Here is a 20,817-nt window from a genome sequence, read left to right on the forward strand (position 1 = left end):
CTAGCCTGGGGCCTTAAAACACTACACCAGACTGGCTCTATATCATTAATATGTACTTTTATATACTAATATCTATGAAAAACGGTTTAAGAAATCTATTACATTGATTACAAAAATCATACTTTTCTATTTTTATGACAAGAAAAAGCTGCTGTTAAAACAGAGAACATTTCTTACAAAACAACAGGGTTAAAATATATTTTGCATGTGACTGTGCAATCTCAATTGAGTGTTATATTCTCCAAGTCCAAAGGACTACTCCAGCAAAATATGACCTGGTTTAAATATATAACAAGGAAGTAACCCAATAGCATCGTAGGTGGCTAAAAGGAGAGAGAATTGCCTTGCTTTAAAATAGAGTCTTAAGTGTCATAATAAATCAGAGGAGTACAACTTGTGGTCCTCAACGAAGAGATGAAAACTAAAGTTCCCAGAATTATGCAAATGAAATGTTATGGCACTGAAAAAAGTAATTTGCTGCACTGTGCATTAACTCAACTGTTTTTCCCCCTACTTTTATGGCCTTTCCCTCCATGTCTGAGTCATGCCTTTGCTTCCTTCCCTATTGTGTTATATACCATTCCAGCGCTATCCTTTTGCTTTTTCCCATTTTACTCTTTCCCTTTTCATTGTCAGACTGCCGGTGCTTCTTCCACCTTGTTCTGCTATTGCCATATTTCCACCTCTCTTCTTTGTTTTCCCATGTAGTCTTTTTCTCCACCACTCTCATACTTTTCCCCAACCACCAGTCCATAATCCTACCTATTACCATCACCATCACCATCACTACTTCTTTGTTTTTTTCCCGTTGCCTCCTCCTTCTTACCTTTATGTTTTTAAAGCATCTTACTTTGTATCATCTTGGTTTTTTCCCGTTCTTACCTTCCTTTCCATGACTCTTTCTGTTCTTGTACTTTTGGTGAGATGCCCTGAATATAGAGATTCATTCATCAGTTATGCAGTGAAACTGACTGTGAACAGGTTTCTGTTTGTCAGAATCAGAAAAGACTGCATAAGATAACTGTGAGAGTAGGATTGGCTCCCCATGCCACTCCAGATACTACACTTGGAGGTCTTGTATTTTTGAATGTTTTAATTTATTTCAAATATGGAAACCAAAGGGAAATGCAGGGAGTGGCAAGTATTTTAAAATGTATATGTGGGTGGATGTTTATGTATATGAGTAGGTGGATATGAGAAGATATGACAGAATGGGGATCACTATGTCATTGTTCTGTTTTTATTTTATTATTTCAATTTATATGGCCACCCATATACTGGCTAACAAAAGCCTAAAGCAGCAAATAATAAAGCAAGGAAATTAAAACAGATTGCATAGACCCATATTACTTGACTAGTAACGGGCGGGGGGGGGGGGGAGAGGAACCTGATCTTCAAAGCATGTCAAAAGGTAGGTAGGGTCAAAGTCATCTGGATCTCAGTGCTGTTTTTGGGGGCAGACTCAGCAATAGAAAAGGCACATCTCCCGAAATATCACATTGCTTAATAGACGGAATCTGGAGCATGCAGCCTTGTCAGATCTTACCAGATTAGCAGAGGTAATTGAAGATAGTCAGTCTGGCAAATGGCCAAGTTCTGTGTAATGAAGCGCTCTTTAGGTGACCACCAGGACCTTGAATTGCAACCAGAAGCCCATTGGCAACCAGTGTAGCTCACATAGTAATTGTGTTGCATGTGCATATCAAGGTGTATTCATAACTACCCATTCTTAACCAGCTGTAGCTTCCAAGTGGACTTCAAGGACTGCCCCATGTAGAGTGTGTTGCAGTAATCCAGACAAGTGATAAAGGCATGAATGACCATGGCATCCTAATACAGGAATGGGCACAACTGGTGCACAAAATAGATTTTTGCAAAAACCCTCTAAGCCATAGTTGCCACCTACTCTTCCATCATGTGCTGTAAGTCTAGGAGGGCATCCAAGCTGCTCGCCAGAACAAACAGAAATTGAAACTGATATTCAAATAACAAGCAGTTCATTTTCAGAACACCTTCTTCTTATACATACAGTACAACTTGGGCTATATAAATTCTCTGTCCTTTATTCCTTTTTGGTAATACATTTTAAGGTTTAATGTGCCAAACAGAAACCATGGTAATTTAGGAGCATTTTACTATCTTTCAGACCAAATTTGGATTTATATTTTGTGCTAAGCTCTGTTTGTGGTCTATGACTTGCTAAACAAGCCATATCAGCTATAATGCTGAGCCATAAATACAGTTTGCCAACTTGGTGCCATCCCTCTGTTGCAGGACTGTAGCTTTCAGAATTCTTGAAAACACAGCTATCATCCTTGATTTGTTTTTTAATTTAAGCTATTAGTGGGTGCACTAGATTTGTGCTTGCATTAGGAAATGTACGTTTCAACTGCTGGCACATTATATAGTTCACAAGCCTGTCATGCATTTATCTGAGCCAAAATCTAGCTTACACCTACACCTTCATTATTAATGATCCATTCAATTTAGCTGTACTATTTACTGCAGCACAATTTCCAATTATTTTTAAGAATTTGACTGAAATTGATGGAGGTTATGCTATGGTGTATTGACTGATCAATTGTGCTTAAAGTCTTTTGAGCGTAGGAAAGTTTTAGAACACTTCTATCCAGTGATCTTGAAGCCAACTCAGGACATGCCTGATAGTACAGTATTGACTTTTTTTGCAGAGTTGATCTGGCTTTATCTTACTCAGCAGCAGCTGGATCTAAGCTGGATTTTTTTTACCCTTAGAAAGCTGTGGTTGAATTTGTGAAATTTATGTTCTCACTTGTGAGATTTTTGTCCTCATCAAAACTTCTGGCTTCTAGGCTCAAGCTGTTTTAACTGTTACCTTCTCATACCTACTGAGGAGCCCAGATTTGAACTGTAATTAACTCACTGCTGGTTGGTTGGTTGGTTTTGCACTATTTAAAAAGTATGAGAAGAGGAACTTATTGAAGCATACTTCAGATCTAATTTCATTGAATCACAAATTAGATTTTTTAAAATGTTGTTGTACATTACACATTTTGTACAATGTTTATAAGTGTAATAAATATTCAGAGCAAAGATTATTTTTCTGTGTTTTGTGACTTGTAAAACATATTGAGACATTCCACTGAGGTAATATCAAAAATAAATAATTGGACTTAAAAATCTTGCACAGACATCACTAATTTAAAACCTACCATATTGTTCAAATTTATTTCATAGACACTTTCACCTTCTCTGGAATAACAAACAATGAATATTCTTTTCATTGTATTTGAGATCATGCCACTTGTCTAATATTGTTTTAACATAGGTTGGTGAAAGAAATAATAAATGTATTAGACAAAACAAATCACTGTAAAAATTTGGAAAATTGTCAAGCTATTTGCCACTATCTGCTAAGATGTAGCTATATTAGGATACTGATTTTGTTAATTCTTATCTAATATGAAGTAAATAAACCATCTCACAGATTACACCATTTTGCTTTTAAAAAGAATTCTTATAAGAGTGAACCTACCAAGCTAGAAGCCTATGAGAAAACTGACTATTCTTAAATAAATAGTTATATATGTAGTGTACATGATAGATTGTTTGCTATTAATAGATCACAGATTTCTGCCAATGTTTATATTTAAGTAGTTTACGTAGAAAGTAACACCACCAGCAGGAACAAAATGAAATCCATTACCATGGATATAGATAGGTAATACAGGGACTAGTGATAAAGTTGTATGTCTTTATATTGTGAATCAATTCAGTAAGTTCATGAACAACATTTAAATTCCCAGTAACAATACGGAACTTGAATGTTGAAAGATGTATAACTCCATGTTTATACTTTGTAACTGCCTTGAAAAAATTCAGTTTATTCTTTTATTTGTGACATACAATAACTGCATTGTAATATAGACCTCTACATGTCTACTTAGATGTAAACACCACTGCATAATCCCAATATTAGATTGCAGTTTCAGAAAGCTTGAATGTTTATATTCATTAAAATGACATTTACATATTCCTCTTGTATTTCTAATTAAGATTTATCATTAAAGGAGAAATAGAATATGACATCCCTTACTTCCATGAGTAACATTTTCCAGTTAAGATTATGATTCAGGATTTGGGTATTCTTTTTGTTTTCTTTTTCTTTTTTCAGTGTTGAAGGAAATAAATGAGCTGAAGACAAATTTCAAGCACATGCTAATGTAACTAAATTATCTTGTAAATAAATACAGATGTCAGCTTTTTTTAATTTGATTTTTTAAAAAATAATTTATATTTGATATAAATATATTTGATAGCAAAAAAAAAATGGAACAAAATAAAATCCATGACCATGGATATAGATAGGTAATGCAGCTTTGTACATTATTCATTAGGATAAATGCCTGGAAGGGCTTTTAAACATATTTTTGTTTTTTTGATGTGACATTTTGAAAAAAAAATCATGTTTTTTTTCTTTCATTTTACAACTTTGCAAATTTTTAACTACTTAGTGAATATGTGAATTCAGATCAATTATTCTGAGGAAAAAAAAATGAAGTTCCCATCAATATGTTACACCCAAATTCAGTTCATTTCTATTTCTTTTCATCCTTAATGCCAACTGCCAACATTTAAATTAGACTGATATAACCTTTAGTTATTTATATAAACTGTACAGTTTTTCAAATAAAATAAAGATTTACCATTACTGCATAAATACCCAAGGGGCACAGGACAATTCTACACCTCCCTGTTGCTTTCAGATACCAACTCTGCTACAACATTCAATGTTGCCAGGTTCTGTGCAGCAGCACTTAAAATTCATCGGATGATGACCTCTGCCATAAACTAGACTTAATGAGCATCTAGTTTGCCATACTAGAGAGCTCTGCAATTTGATAGATACAATCTTCCATGTACTAACCTTTTATGCTCCCCTATACCCATCTAATGCCCCTACCCCTACTTTTAGATTCTTACAGACTTTTATATATACTTTCTGTTTTAATATCTTCTAGTTTTTCTTTCTTTTACTTCTTTTTTAGACTGTGATGGACAGTCATAGACTCTTCTATGCTTTTTTACATAGGTACACAACCTTCTTTATGCTGGTCTATGACCGTAATCAAGATTTCATATTTGACAAAGTCGTCAGTTCTGAAGAGTCATTCTTACGTACAGGTTCAGGACAGCATGGCTGCAAACCCTAGTTATAGGGAACAAAGGCTGGAAGGGGTATCCCTCCTTTGGTTTGCAAATACCCCAGAAGCATTTGTGGACAGTGTGAGAAACAAAATACATTGTTAAGCTGGGCCTTGACATGATCCTGCAGGGCTATTATGTTTTTAGTTTGTTGTGGGCTTAAATGGAGAATGGATTACTTAGGAGCCTCTTTCTATAAAGTCTTATAAATAGTCTATATTTTTGTATGTTTAATGTCATGTGCAGATGTCGCAACAACTTATCCTGATAAGAAGTCCATCTTGATGTATGTGACATCACTTTTCCAAGTCCTGCCCCAGAAGGTTACTCTAGAAGCCATCCATGAAGTTGAAACATTGCCACAGGGAGTAAAGCACATTAGAGAAGAGCAAATCCAGTTACCTCCACAACGTTTTTCTCAACAGGTGAGTAATGTGATTTTTTTGCTGTTATTTGAGACTAGTGAACAGTAAATTCCTCCAGATCTATTTGTGTTTATGTGTTGTGTTTCTTTAAGTGGTAAAGATGCTCCAATTATGGGACTGTGAAGCACCCTGAACCTCTGTGTAGTTGTTATCAAAATCTGTCATGTAACAATCAGTTTACAAGGATTATTGGTGAAAAATAATTTGGGTGGAAATCTTAAGGGATTGAGAAGCATCTGGAGAGGTTGTTGTTGTTGATAATAACAGCAACAACAACAACAACTGAAATCATTGGAGAACAACCTTTTCCAGGCCAAGAACCATAATTCAAAAATGGTGTAAGGATAGGTCCAGAGTATTTGGACTTATGGGAAAAAGTGATTAAGACAAAAGTCTTAATCACTTTTTCCCAAAAGTCCAAATATTTTGGACCTACCCTTACACCATTTTTGAATTATTGTTCGTGGCCTGAAAAACGTTCTTGGGCTGAAAAATCACCTCCAGTGATTTGTGATCTTATTTGCATGGGTTATATTTTAACTGCTATGCATGTTAGAAACTGCTGATTTTAAAATGTAGATTTTTTTTTTAATTTTATGTTTCACATGGTGTATATTAAGCTTCAATAACATGCACACTTTTGTATGAAACAGTAAGGTAAAGTGTCTTGACACTTACTTTGACATTATTAAGACTTTGCCAACCCAAAGCTTTCAGGATTATAATAACTATTTACTAAAAGCTACTTGATTTTGAAATTGCTTAACTATTTCATTGTCTATTTGATTGTTTCATTTAATAATATGCATATATGAAAAAACATGAATAACTGGAAACTGTTCATCAGTGGATCTTCTAAGGAAGTATCATATATTAATTGATTAATATGTTCAGGACATGTTTGTATTCAGTTATCATCATTTTTCATTTCACACACAAAGAAGTATTCTTTTTAGCCAGCTCTAGCATAGTCTGTGTCCTATTGTGTGTTTCAGAGCAGCTTCTTTCTATAATTTTATGTTCTGTTGATAACATGGATGTCAAAAGAAGTAGAGCTTGAATAGTTAAGTAAAAATCTAAAAACAAGCATCCTAGGACATAATGTGCTTGAGCATCAGCAATTCATCTGCAAAGCTTTTCTGACAAAATATTTCTTAGCTCTTCAAGCAAAACTACCTACCAACCAATACTTGGTTTCTATTTGAGATGGTCTTCACATATCCAAAGAAAGATAATGTGTGGGACTGTGTAGGCCGTTTGCGAAAATAAAGCCTTTTCCAATATCAGTCAGTTGTGGTTTCATTGATTTAGAAACTGCTAACTTTTAAGTAATGAACATTGCATATTATGAAGAACTAGTGCTTATAGCAGACAAAACTCACAACGAAATTAACTAATCTCAAAGAGAATTCCTTGTATTGAATTTGGTTTGCACTGGTTTGTTATGCACAACCATCAGGATCAGCCATCCCACATAGTCTAACACTGTGGTTTGCATACTTCCAGAGATTTTTTTGTTTGTTTGTTTGTTTTAATGATGCTATGTTCTTAGGTTCTTTTTGAAACAAAACAAAGAAAAGCTGAAGAAGCCCTACTATCCTATCTGCAATCCTTCCAAGTCATTCCCCACCCCACCCCACCCCACCACAAAGGTTTATAAAGGAAAGTGTCATATTGAAGCAAAGACATCTTTTATTTTGTATGAATACTCATTCTTGTACCTGCATTTCAAATAGTGAAACAGAGATACAAGCACATGAAGTTCTTCCATTCTGGCTGTGACAATTTCTCTTTGTAATTATTATTGCTTTGATATATACAAAGTAATAGTCCTAGGCAAATATTCACAACCCAATTCTTGGTTTTAAAAATGGCCATGGTATCTCAGGTTTAGATTTCTATAGTAATTCTCAAACAATTTCTTTCTTTGGATGGGCATGCCATTACAAGTGAATTTCAGTCCTGGAGACACTAACCATTCTTACAATTATATTGAGTGATGTAATTAGAAGTTCCAGGGCCTTCAGTTATTAATTGCACTACCTACTGTCTTTATGGGCCATTTGACCATTTGACACATTTGCAGAGTACAGAACATATTTATTCAGAACCTGCTCTGGGTTCATGTTCTTTTGCTTTATGCACATTGAATCACAGGGGTCTTTACTGATGCTAGGCATCATGGTGGGGATATTACTGGTGCTTCAAATATTTTTTTTTTCTATTTCTCATTAAGCAATATAATGAAAGTGTCTCTCTACTTGCTGTTTAATCTTTGAGCATTTTTTAAAGTGAGATGGCTGCTGGTGTTCTCCCCTGAAATATACTAATTTTCATCCATTTTAGTGCCCACATTCATCCATGTATGTCTGCTTCTCTCCCTCATTTCTTCTTCTTAGGTCAAAGTCAGTGTAGCACAGGGCCACGTGCGCACCCCTTCACCTAAACCTCGTTTCAAAAGCTATGCGTACACACAAGCTGCTTATGTCATGTCCCCTGACCCAAAAGGGAAGATGTTCCCTCCACAGGTCTGTCAATATTATTGTTTGTTGTGAATAACACCCTTCTTCTAACATGCCTGTGCTTGCTGTGGGAAATAAATGCACCCTTTTTGTTTGTGTCCATTTTAATTTTCAGTGGTATTCTTGTTAGGATTTTTTGTTTGCTATTTGGGTCAGCCAATCCTTAAGTCTTGCTATAAGTCTTGCCTTTTCTGGCATAGTGACACCTCTTTTGTACATTAGGTAGGTACTGGAAAAATATTAAAAATCTCAATAAAACATTTCATTTTAAAGACATGAATTCAATCCTTAATCCTTTTATAGCATAAATCTAAATTCAAAGATATAGACAACTACCATGAACATTGAGGAGAAGTTTTTCTTGAGTTTCTTAAACATTTCTCTGCCATATTGACTCATGCCATACATGCCATACATTGTATGCCATACATTGTATGAATTTGCATTTCATGATCCTGACATCAGGTCAAGATATATGTATTTGGTCCATATTAACTGATCTCTCTCTCTCTCTCTCTTTCTTCATACTGCATATAGTTGTTTTTAAAAATATCCAGATTATGAGACATTCCAAGACAACTCGAGCCATGTTGTGGGGTGGGGTAATTACTTAAGCTGGCAAGTGAAACTTCAGACAATTTTGCATACTCTTACCAAGGTTTAACTTTGGACACAGAAACTATGGTAGCTGTATTTAGGACATGGTAATTTTAATCCACAGAGCAACTGGTTTGATAACTGCAGGATATCTCATATCTTTTTCCAAACATCTATCTCTATTATTAATCTTCTGTAGTCTTCATTTTTTATATTTAGGTACTTTGATTTAGTGACAGAAATCACAGCAGATCTGCTTTTCCTCTATTGCCCTTCCCACAAATATATTTACCCACACACAATATTATTTCTGCTACCCATAATTATCAAGGTTAGTATTTCACATTTTCCCCATTATTAAATTCACATTATTCAATTTCTCCTTTATTGCATTTTAAAACAAATATCTCTGTATGATTTGTAGCTAAATTGATTTACACCATCCACCTTTTCTACTGAATACTTTTAAAGGGATAGTTTGATAGCACTCAGTAACTGCCCTCTTTCCTGAGTGGACAATTTCAGTCAATGCAGAAGGGAGATGTGAAATCTGCCTGGAGGCCTCTATTCTGTGGAATTCCTCAAGGATCTCTATTTTTTCCATTCTTTTTTAACATCTACATAAAACTGTTGAGGCAGGTCAATATGCTGATGATATCCAGTTATACATGTCATCCTAAACAAAAACCCAAGGAGGTGATGTAATGAGATGTGGGAATGACCTTGGGAGAGAGGAGGAAGGCCCAGAGACTAGACAACTGCCATGCAAAAGATATCTCAGTCCACAGAAGCAGAGGCATGGGAAGTGGTTCAGAAGGGACAGTCCCTAGTTTTTTGGGTAATACTTTGAGACGTGCAAGATTGGTGTTAGCCCTTCAAGGTAGTCCAGACAAGAAGCACAACAATGAATGCTAGCTCTATCTTCATTGTAAGGTTACATTAACAGAATCTTGGAAGACTGAAAGTATTTCTCCCCTCCTTTCCTTTTACTGTCCATAAAACTAGGGAAAGTCCCTTCTGAAACATTTCCCATGTCCCCTCTGCTTCTGTGGACTGATATATTTTTTGCATGATGGTTGCCTAATCAATGACTCTTCCTCCTGTTTTCCAAGGTCATTGCCACATATCATTACATATGTGGTTGGAATGCTGGCTCAGTATGTGGAAGGTTGTCTGAGTGAAGACTGACTGAATTCCTCCAAGACAGAATAGTTTTGGGATTGTGGACTGAACACTCACAGAGGATTCAGTATTTAATTTTGAATTGGGTTGCACTTTTCTAGTCAAAGATGGTTCACAATTTGGGGGTTCTCCTAGACTCAAAGCTCCTGCTCTATGAATAGGTAGAGCTATGGCTACAAGTATTGTGACCATTCCTTGACTGAGAAATTTTGCTTACACTCACTTATGCCCTAGATACCTCCCATTTGTATAACTGCAACACATTCTACATAGATCTACCCTTGAACAACACTGATAGCATTTCTGTACTACAGTGGATACAGAATGCAGCAGGCCAGGCAGTGATTGATACTTCATTATACTTGGTGATCTCAGGAGCTGTATTGTCTGCAAGTTGACTTCTGCATCTAATTCAAGGTGCTAGTTGTCACCTTTAAGATTCTGCATGGCTCCAGATCTGATTATCTAAGGGCCCACCTTCTCCTGTATTCATCCAATCAGATCAAATAAGATCAGCTCCCACCAGGTCCATTCCTACAGGATGCCACTGATGGGGCACTAGAAGTGTGTATTTTCAATAGCCATCCCATTCTTTCAAACTCTCTCCTGGCAAAGATTCACACAGTTTTATCCTTCTTATACTTCAAGAAAATGGTGAATCTATTTTTATCTTTCATAGGAGGAAGCTGTGTTATAACTGAAGGTGGATTGGGGGGTGTCTGGCATTTCTGTGTTTTGTTCATATTTTTCCTGATTTTTGTCATTTTCAAAATATGTATTTGGGTTCTTGGGGTTTTATTTTATGTTCATGTGTTTAGCTTCCTGGATTGCATACAAGTCCAGTGAATAATAAATAATCAAAACTAATTAAAATTGACAATTGAGTTTTATCGTTGAGGAATGTGATTAGTCATAGAAAAGAAATAAGATAACTGAAAATTGTTGAACCATCTCACTTAAGTGATATAATCGTTATGTTTTTGTCCTTGGAGTGCTTAAGTATTAAACTTTAATTGTTTTTCTATAATTATCTAAAGAAATTAATCTTAACATCTATAATTTGTAAAAAAAAAAAAAAATATTCCAGAAAACCTGTATCTGCATTGTACTATTGCGTCAGTTAGTTTTCTCTAGAGTCCCATTAGTTGTAATTAAGGAGAAACAGAATTAACCAAAAAATGTGCAAGTTGCCAAATGAGAAAAGGATGCACACAGCTACTTTTCTTCAATAATTATCCATTGGAAAAAAATAGCTCATCAATATCAAATGAATTTTATTAGAGAATTATCTTCATAATGGTTTTCAGCAAGGAACTGTAAATACATAGCTTGCTCATCTTTTGTATTTCAAATGGAATGAAATGGGAATGAAGTAAAGTCTTTAAGTGTATAATAATTGTTGAGGAGCTATGGAGAGAATAGCAGAAAATGGTTACAATGCAGAGAAATTGACAACAGGTTTGCGGGTGTGTGTTTAATTAACAGAACAGTGCTTCCAGAAGGATGTTATGCCACAGCATAGCATTGTTTGAAAGAGTTTTTGTAGGGAAATTGAAGAACGAATGTGCTAGAACTAGGTATACTTAAAATAATAATAATAATAATAATAATAATAATAATAATAATAATAATAATAATAATAGAATGAGTCTCACGTGCCTGCTGGCAGTTTAAAACTGTCTCCCTTCTTCTTAAAATTCTAATTATTTAGTATTCAATCTCCAAAATTAATGTAGAAAGCAAGTATCTTGAGCCTCTCCTGACCAGCTAGGGTCATTTTCAGCTCTAAAAGTACTAATTATTTTTTATTATATAAATTATTTCATCCAAAATTACTAGTATACAATAACATTTTTTGTGGATAGTTTTAAAAGTAATACTGTATTGAGTATTCTGCATTATGAGAATAGCTTTAGAAGAATTGAAAGAGGTAATACTGTGTTCTGTAGGGTACTATCAATACAAGTAGGAAGGTTGGTTTTGGGGATAAAAGCTAACTGGGAAAATATATATTTAATTAAAAATCATTGAAATTTAATTTTAAAAGTAGATTTTTTATTGTAAGAGATTAATTACTATCTTGTTTTTTGATGAAACTTTGATGTCATGTCTACCAAGATCATTGTTTACTGGAGAAGGAAAGTATCTGAGTAGCACAATCATGTCACAGGAAAATCACTTGTTTTATTCTGTAATACAGTTGCACTTTGTAAAAGAAACAATGAGACAAATTGAGCTTCAGTGAATTAATGCCAATATAACTATATATAAAACAATAACTTCCATACATGTAAGACTCCAAAGCATACCAAAACATACTGATGACTTACTTTAAAGATCTACCTGTAAGGTCTATGGTTTAAGTTACACCGAACCATAGAGATCTTTATTCTTGAACAATGGATAATGGGCCATTATTAGCAATGGATTTTATCCTATTTAACAACAAAATTCTGAAAAAAGTCTGCATATACAGAAAAGAGGTAGAGCGACCATTAAGTATACTTCTCTTGACCCATTTCAGTTCAAAACTACTGTATGGATCCCACAATAAGGGAAATAAAGAGGAACTCCAGTGGGGTTTAAAATAATCAGACAAGCTTGTTTATGGAAGATGCAAGTTTACCTGAAATATGCATATTTTTGCTACCTGAAATTGCAAGGGGAAAAAAAAATACATAGACATTACAATTTATAGTGGAGAAAAATGGAGAAAGAATAAAGAATATGTTATAAGGCTTCTAAATCTTTAAACTAATAAGACTTCAGTATAATAGACTATGCTTCAGATAGATAGATAGATAGATAGATAGATAGATAGATAGATAGATAGATAGATAGATAGATAGATAGACTGTATATGTGCATGCAGACATGAGCATAATACATATTTGCCATTAATTTAGTTTTGCCAATTATCCCACTTCTTTAAACATAGACATCTTGCTCTCAGTTATGCTGTTGGGAATACAATAAGCTTCCTTATGTTCTCCATCAGATGTCCATTCACCTGGCTATCTGCACTTTCAGACAAAGACATGCTGATGACTGACTTCACTAGGCCCTGGAGCTTTGCTCAGTTCTGTTGAGAATTAAAAACAAAACATGTTAGAATGTGCATTCCAAATGCAAACCATAATGGAATCCTATAATACTTGTCTACATATGTTTAATTCCCCATGGATGTCACTTCTTGATTCATGGTAGACCAATGCAGCTGAAGGAAAGGATGTTCCCTGTAACTGAAATTCCCAAGCTCAATTCTGTCCCTGTCAATTTATATTTCCTAAATATAAGATTTTGTTAATAGAGGTTTTGACATCTGCAACTAAGAATAATAGCTTTCTGCACAGATCTCTTGAATGGGAAGGAGGAAAGGGGCATTTGTTTCATTTTACAAGGAAGCTGTTGGAAGGAAAGTGTTTGGCCTAGTGTGATACTGTAAGGTAAATGTAGGACTTCCCTAATTGTTTAAAAATAAAACATGCAGAAGAATAAAGGCTACCTTACATACTAAATTTCTCTGTGTGTCTCTCATAAAAACATGACCTTTAATATTGCATATTTTGTCTTGTATAGAAAACGTACATGTAAGTGATGTAAATAAAGCAAAGACACAAATGGTAATGAAGCTCCACGTTCCTAATTTAAACCAGAGAAATATCCCTGTCACCAATTGTTAGTTTTATATCTGACATTCATTAGATATACTTTGCAAGCAGAGATGGATATATTCAGTGCAAGGAAAAATGATTGTTTTTCAACTTTTGCCTTTAAAATACAAGCAAGATCTTAGTATAACAATAATAATGTAGACATATAATTGTTTAAAATTAATAATTTATTTGATCTGTAATTTAATACCTGACAAACTTAAAGTTCTAGGCTATACTGAACTCTAAAAAAAATTGAAGAAATTATTTTAACATACAACTGCATTTTTATAAATATTTTAAATGTTTATAATGCATTAATCTAGCTTTGCATGCAGTTACACTGTAACTGAGTATACAAACTGAGCTGTTCTCAATTCATAAAAAATAGATGTTTCTATTTTTAACAAAACATATCTATAACTAAAGTTGTGCATGAAGAATGTCTGATAACTCTTTTTTGTTAATATTTATCAGATGGCTTTGTTTCCAATGCCAATTCCAATGCCTCTGTTACAGAACAATAATAATAATAATAAAAAAATCTGTGTGCTACACCAGATCTAATTTGTTAGATGAAACTGATGCCAGATGGATTATTAGATTAAATTAAAATGACTACATTTCATTTATTAATCTAGAAGAAATATTTCAATACAATTTAAGTGAATTGTTCCTCAAATACCTTATTTTATTTATTTAGCAGCATTTTGAAAGCCATGAACAGAAGTTATTCGCAACTTCACCCATGGGTTCAGAAAGAGACCTAGAAAGCTACCAAACTACATTAGAAGAAGTCCTCTCATGGCTTCTGTCTGCTGAAGATTCATTGCAAGCACAAGGAGACATATCTACTGATGTAGAGGAAGTTAAAGAACAGTTTCACACTCATGAGGTATGAATGAACAATATTTCAATAATCAACACAAAAACGTCACCATCTGCGAATTGCTTTTCTGTAGTTGCAGTACATCAAGCTAAGAACTTAACATTTGAGAAATATTTTTATTTCATTGGTATCCTTTTTACAAAATACTTGAACCACACTGTTAATTTTAAAAAAAATTAGTTTATTCAAGAAAAATTGGTAATTTTAATATAATCTATAAATTCTAAATACGTACTTTGCTTTCTGCTAGTAATCGTTGTTATAATGATTTTCCAAGGGTTTTATGATGGAATTAACTGCTCACCAAGGACGTGTTGGTGATGTTTTGCAAGTAGGCAGCCAACTTTTGGGAACATTTGGAAAGCTTTCAGAAGATGAAGAAAATGAAATACAAGAACAAATGAATCTTCTAAATTCACGCTGGGAAAATCTCAGGGTCACAAGTATGGAACGACAGAACAAGTAAGTAAATATAAATTTGGCTAAGCAATGTTGAACTGGGTGAAATTATTGTTACAATATAGTATGTGGAACAGATACTGTTTGAATTTTTCTTCCTGTTTTATTGCAAATGTATGAACATCAAACCTAATTCTTTTTTAGATAAAGGAGAACTAATGTGAAAGTTGCATTTTAATAATTTGGTAAATTTTATCTGGTGAATTTCTTTGATCCACTTTTGAATCAAAGTTCCTGTAATATTTTTTTAATATGCTGACAGGGCGAGGCTTTAAAAGTTTCATTAGTCCATAGTTTCATAACAGGCTGTCTAATATGCCCAAAGGAATTGTGTTTCATCAGAATTATGATAATGCGAGCATTGTTCTTAGAATGTTCTGATTTAACACAAGGATTTTTAGCAATAGGCATGGAAATGTCAGGTGTTCAGTCAACAGACATATATCCACTTTTGGCATTGTTACTCTTTGTATTAAAGCTCCATTAAAGTGTTTATTTTTATAAGCAAGGACACTTGGGAATTAAGGCTTATTATTATATTTAAAAATAGCATTTAATTTTCTATTCTAATAAACTACAGTATATCTGTTACATTTTGTTCAGGGAATGTTTCATTACTTTTAAAAGAAAAAGAAAATCATATTAATTATACAAAAATATATACCTAGAAACTTACAATCTTTCTTTGGACCAATATTGATGTGTCTGTATACTATCTTGCAGGAGGATATAAAGTGATTCATAATATTTCTTCATCCACATTCAGAATATCAGGCTACATGCTGCCTCTTACCAGGGTAGGCTGGGGGGAGATCCACTTAAGAGCCTTCATCTATCTAATGCTAAACCTAATTAAACTCGTATCTATCATTATATGTTGTCCTTGCTAATTCAATAAATTAATTTCATTTTTTTTTCTATGAATCTAATCCTAGTAGAAAGAATTGCACCAAATGCGTTAGATTTTATGAAATTCTTCTGTTACTAAACTGTTTTAGTCTTAACTAACTTAACTCTCCCCTTTTCAATCTCAGTATCTCCCTCTGAGAGTCAGCATGGCATAGCAATTCAGATGCTGGTTTTAGTCCTTCTTTAGGCATGGAAGCCAGCTGGATGATCCTGGGCCAGTCACTCTCTCTTAGCCCAAAAACCAAGCTGGCTGAAAAATAAACCCTTGGTCTTACCACACACTGATGGCTTTACCATGTAATGCAAAAAGAACAAATCCTGCAACCAGCAAGGATAAACACTAAATGGGGGTGGCGGGGAGGGAGAGATTGTTGCTCTGATATTTATGTTTATTCATTTATACCTTATAAATTACTTTGGGTTACAAAAAAGTTGAAAAAAATGACATAATGTAGTATTGGTTTTTACATCCATTCTAGGTCTTTGTCGTCTTTTTTTTTTCCTTTTTTCTTTTAAGATGGAACAGTTACAAAACAACAGTTTAGATTTTATATAAAGGCATTATGATTTTTCTCAATCCTATCTGTATATCCCTTCCTTGGCAATTCTTCTCGTTCTGGCAACTTTTGCATCCTAGTGCTATAGAGAGATGAAATACTACATTCTATGATGCAGAATATTATCTTCCTCTTCTGCATTCCCCTTGTATTTGAAGACCCTTTATTTTCTTTTCACTGTTTACATTGTGATGTATTTGTTTAGTTCTCTATTTTTTTGTTGTTTTAGGTGTTGTGCATTGGTTTGGGGGCTGGGGTATTTAATGAAATATTTATGTCCAGCATTATTCCCAGACATAATAATTTAGCATTTATATGCATCTGGGATTTTTGTCTCACTATAGACCAATTTTTGAATGCCAAGCCCCCAAGAATATGAATGATTTCAGGATAACTAGCAATACCTTTGTACTAAATTTTGAAGTAAATATAACAGTGTATTATTTTCTTTGAATAAGCTATAATTATTTTGACTAAAAAAGCATCCTAGAGAAATAAGAATACATAATATATGTTGGGCTTCCTGAACCCAGGACTCAGCTGGCATTTCCAGCCACTGACTTTTCATAGTTTGAACAGGCTGCTAGGCTTTGACTCAGCAGAAGTCTCTCAGATATTCTACTTGGTGAAGCTATATAAGAATCTTTATTGCAGTTGCCCTCTGTTAACATGAGGAATGCAGTTCCCTCTTACATTCATTGCAGTTTAAACCTATTGCTTCTTCTACCAGCCTTTACACAGTTTAAAGAATTCTTTGCCCTGTGCTTCATGGCTTTAAAGCTCAGAGGTTATTGTTTGTTGACATCTCTGCCCTGAGAACATCTGGCTCTTGACTTATCTGTAACCTCCATTAGAAGAATCTCTAAAGGCAAGGTATGCAACGTACACCACAACATTGCCATGAAAGTAGAATACTATCTAAAGTCACAGCTTAAGGCTATCCCTATTTTAAGATCACTTTTTTATACTCACAAAAGAATGACATTAACATAGTTTCCAAAAATGTGAATAGTTAAATCCCCAGGAACATTTCCTAAAACAGGAGAAAGCACTCTACAACTGCAATAAACTCTATATTTGAAACTAACAGGAATAGGGAGGTGTGGAGATGTTCTATAATGTATCTTTGTTTAATCTATTTTAAATTTCTAATAAAATTCTCTTAGAACTTGATGAAAATGTTTTACTCTGGAATATTAACTTAATATTATCACACGTGCTGAACTGCTAGGAAATTATTTCTTAGCAAGTCAGTAGTAAAGCTGCATAAGCTGTGGAGCTAAGTCTTCAAGTAGTAGACTGTAACACCAACTGCCTTCACTTGCATGGGAAGCTGCTTTCAGGAAAATAAAACTAGGATGTTAGCTGAAGCAATGAAATGGCCTTGTACAAAGAAAATATAGGTTAGAGATCCACAGATCTTTAACTTACATATACATCTCTGCAATTATGTTTTTCATATGTTACTTGCTCTAGCAGCATCAGCTGACAGGCTCATGGTCTGTCTCAGGATTTAAGAACTCACATTGTTCACCTCAAGGAAGAGATAAGCATTCAAAGGTGTTAATTTTTTTTCTGCCTTTGTTATTATGTATTGTTGAACCATTTTTATCTGTAAAATAGTATAGGATGATCAAATGTCCTCTGCAGGACCCATGGTTGGGTATTGAAGCAATCCAAATAGCTGACCAACTCATCAGCATTGCACAATAGTACTTTATTGTTGCAAGAATGCTGAATATTTAACACATCATTGATGTTTTATTCCCCATTCATACTCACAGAGCATACAGCTAAGACACCAGCTTAGTATACTTTTATGGCCAAAGGAAAAAGACTGCTTTTTAGCAGTGCACATACTGCCTTAATGTTATCTCTCTCTGGTGTTAATCAGCCCCAGGTGTTGACTTTTTCAGTATTCTGTTTTATGCCTCCATGCTTGGGAAAATGTCATTCCTGGATGGATTCTTCAGTGTCATGCTTGTAAGAAACTTATGATGTCTGCCATGAGTCCTTGTTACTGTATAAGAATCTCAAAACTGTCCTTGCCAACTTTCTAATTAGCATCAGCATCTCACAAGGGTCTGATATCTCATATTGCCATTCTGTTCATTTATATTCCCAGCCATGTTTAGATCTCTTGTGCAGCCTTGGCACTTACCCAGTAATTTTGATCTTATTTTTGTTATTCACAGCTGTTTTAGGGTCCTTTATGGGATGTTCCTACTCTTCTCTGGCTTTTCCAAAAATCACCAGCCTTTGTTCATGGACTAGAATGACTGCCGACTACTTAGTGCCATAGTTAGCATAAGTTGCCAAAATCTACACGTATACATTCACAACAAATCTGAACAAATTTGACATTTTATCTCCTTGTTTTCTCAAAACAAATCTTATCTAATTTGTTGGGTGACAGAAAACAGCTGATAAAAGGGTAGAGGTTGTCTCCATTTCTCAGCTCATAGAAAAACCAAAGAAAGAAAAAGATATTTCAAGAGTCTTGAGCAGAGTTTTGGTTTAGGGGATTGATGGATATAAGTCAGTCAGTTTAGTTATGAACTAAGCCAATTGGAGTTTTGAATGGGAATTTTCTTTTACTTATTGTAAAATTTTACTGATTGTAAAATGAGTAAAACTGCCCCTTTCCTCTGAAATTGCCACTCTACAGTCATTTAAGAGATTTTCACATAGAGGTTTTGCATCATTCCAAAATCAGCTACACATTTCTGCAATCTCATGTTGTCATCTATGTTCAGCAGCTATGCCAATTTCTGGCTGAATTTCTGTATATCTAAGATTGCAATATCCATTTACAGCACTGAAGCTCTGCAAAGCTTGACTTGCTAAGCCTTGATTCCAACCTTTCCTACTTCATCCCCAAGAGATTCAGCTTTTATAGTGCAATGGCAACTTTGAATCTCTTCCTCATAAATATCAACTACACTTGGAGATGATGATGAATAACAGGGAAATGAATACAATATGAACTAAGGACACAAAGATGCATAATATTAATTGAATTCTATTCTTTGCATTTCCATAGTGGATGGCTAGAACTGAAAGGTTCCTAGTGTTCTCAGTATTTTGGGGTCAGCAGCACTGAAGATAATGTTGAGTTGCTTTCAAGATGCTTTGGAGGACTAGGAAATGAAAAGGGTAACACGTGGAAGTGTAGTTAGTTTTAATGAAGAGTCCAAGTGATAATATTGAGAAATGTTTATTTTCCAGTTAGGTTCCAAGTAGCTTATCCATCTTTTTCTAGATTGCATTTGTGGTGAAATTTTTAAAATGTTAGAAGTGCTATTCACAGTGTTGTTGGGGTTATAAAATTACAGGAGATCCCTATGTGTAAACAGGCTTGAGTTTTTTGGGGGGTGAGGGTAAGACAAAATAGAAAGCCTTTTTCTTCCCTCTTGTTTTTGTTTATATGCTTCCTAGTGAGTTTTTGAAATAACATTACTCATAGTCTCTTCATTGTTCCTGAATAGTCTCATAGTTGTATTTTTATGGGCAATTTACATTTTTGTTAGTGTAGAACAGATAGTTTTTTACAAGATGAAACATGTAAAGTATTGTTTCTGATTTGTAAGCAGATATGAAAAACACACCATTTGCCAGGGGATTGAAAATATCAATTTATCGTTCTCTCTGTTAGACTGTTAGAAGTAGGATAATCCAAAGATCACAAATGAATACATCTAATGATTAGAAGACACTAATTCAAAACTTGGAGGTCAGTTGAGATCTGGATCCAAGATCACATGATAGACTAAGCTTCTGCAGCTAAAAAGTGATCTAAAAATGTTGCATCATTTCCTGAGCTGATAGAAGCTCCTTACAAGGAACGAAATGAGCCATCTTAATAAAGAAATCCATAATCACAAGAATTCTTGTGCACCATGGGGGGAGAGCAGTAATAAAATTCATTGATACATACTCCCAATGTTGTAAATGCAGGGGCTGGAAGAAACTGGCCAGTTTTCCAGAAACAGACTTGGCCCTGTGACAAACATGACAAGATGAAACATAATCCTTGACAACTACTCTCACCCACAGCTACCATAACTCTATGAATATCTGATGCAGAGTTTTAAATATACCTCCACACCCAGCAGCTCTGTTGTATGGCTGAGTGCAATACTTCTTCCCTTAAAGATAGAGGAGTATATAAATGGCCATTGTGAAATAATTCTCCATCATCTGAAATGAAAGATGAAGAATTAGTCTAGAGGGCTCTCTGTAGGTCCTCTTTTTGAAGCCTGACATCTAGCATCTTTTGCATTCTAGTCAAATCTAGAAGAACTACAGTCAACCTCCCTTTCCATAATATTTCAGGAAGGTCTAACCCATGGGGAGAGAAAAAGTTGCTCAGCTGTAGTACTGTGGTAGGGAGAGATGATTAAGGAAGGTTATATTCAGTTTATTTGACAGGACATCTGG

General features: G+C 34.5%; 1 protein-coding gene across 18 annotated transcripts in view; it reads left to right on the plus strand.

Annotated features, from left to right (window-relative positions):
- The window catches only part of DMD (dystrophin), an 886,326-nt gene that overhangs the window by 360,825 nt on the left and 504,684 nt on the right, over positions 1 to 20,817 (plus strand). For 13 of the 18 annotated variants that reach the window (XM_088144802.1, XM_088144803.1, XM_088144790.1 and 10 more), the window contains exons 8-11: positions 5,431 to 5,609; positions 8,009 to 8,137; positions 14,267 to 14,458; positions 14,730 to 14,914. In XM_088144802.1, coding sequence (XP_088000928.1) covers positions 5,431 to 5,609; positions 8,009 to 8,137; positions 14,267 to 14,458; positions 14,730 to 14,914 — 685 coding nt within the window. The remainder of the gene's footprint in view (positions 1 to 5,430; positions 5,610 to 8,008; positions 8,138 to 14,266; positions 14,459 to 14,729; positions 14,915 to 20,817) is intronic. The other 5 variants (XM_088144788.1, XM_088144804.1, XM_088144806.1 and 2 more) reach the window with 3 other exon arrangements.

Source organism: Python bivittatus, unplaced genomic scaffold, assembly GCF_059951505.1.
Source record: "Python bivittatus isolate LINGU-HERP-01145 unplaced genomic scaffold, Pbiv_v1 ctg000350_np1212, whole genome shotgun sequence".
Classification (NCBI taxonomy): Eukaryota; Metazoa; Chordata; class Lepidosauria; order Squamata; family Pythonidae; genus Python; species Python bivittatus.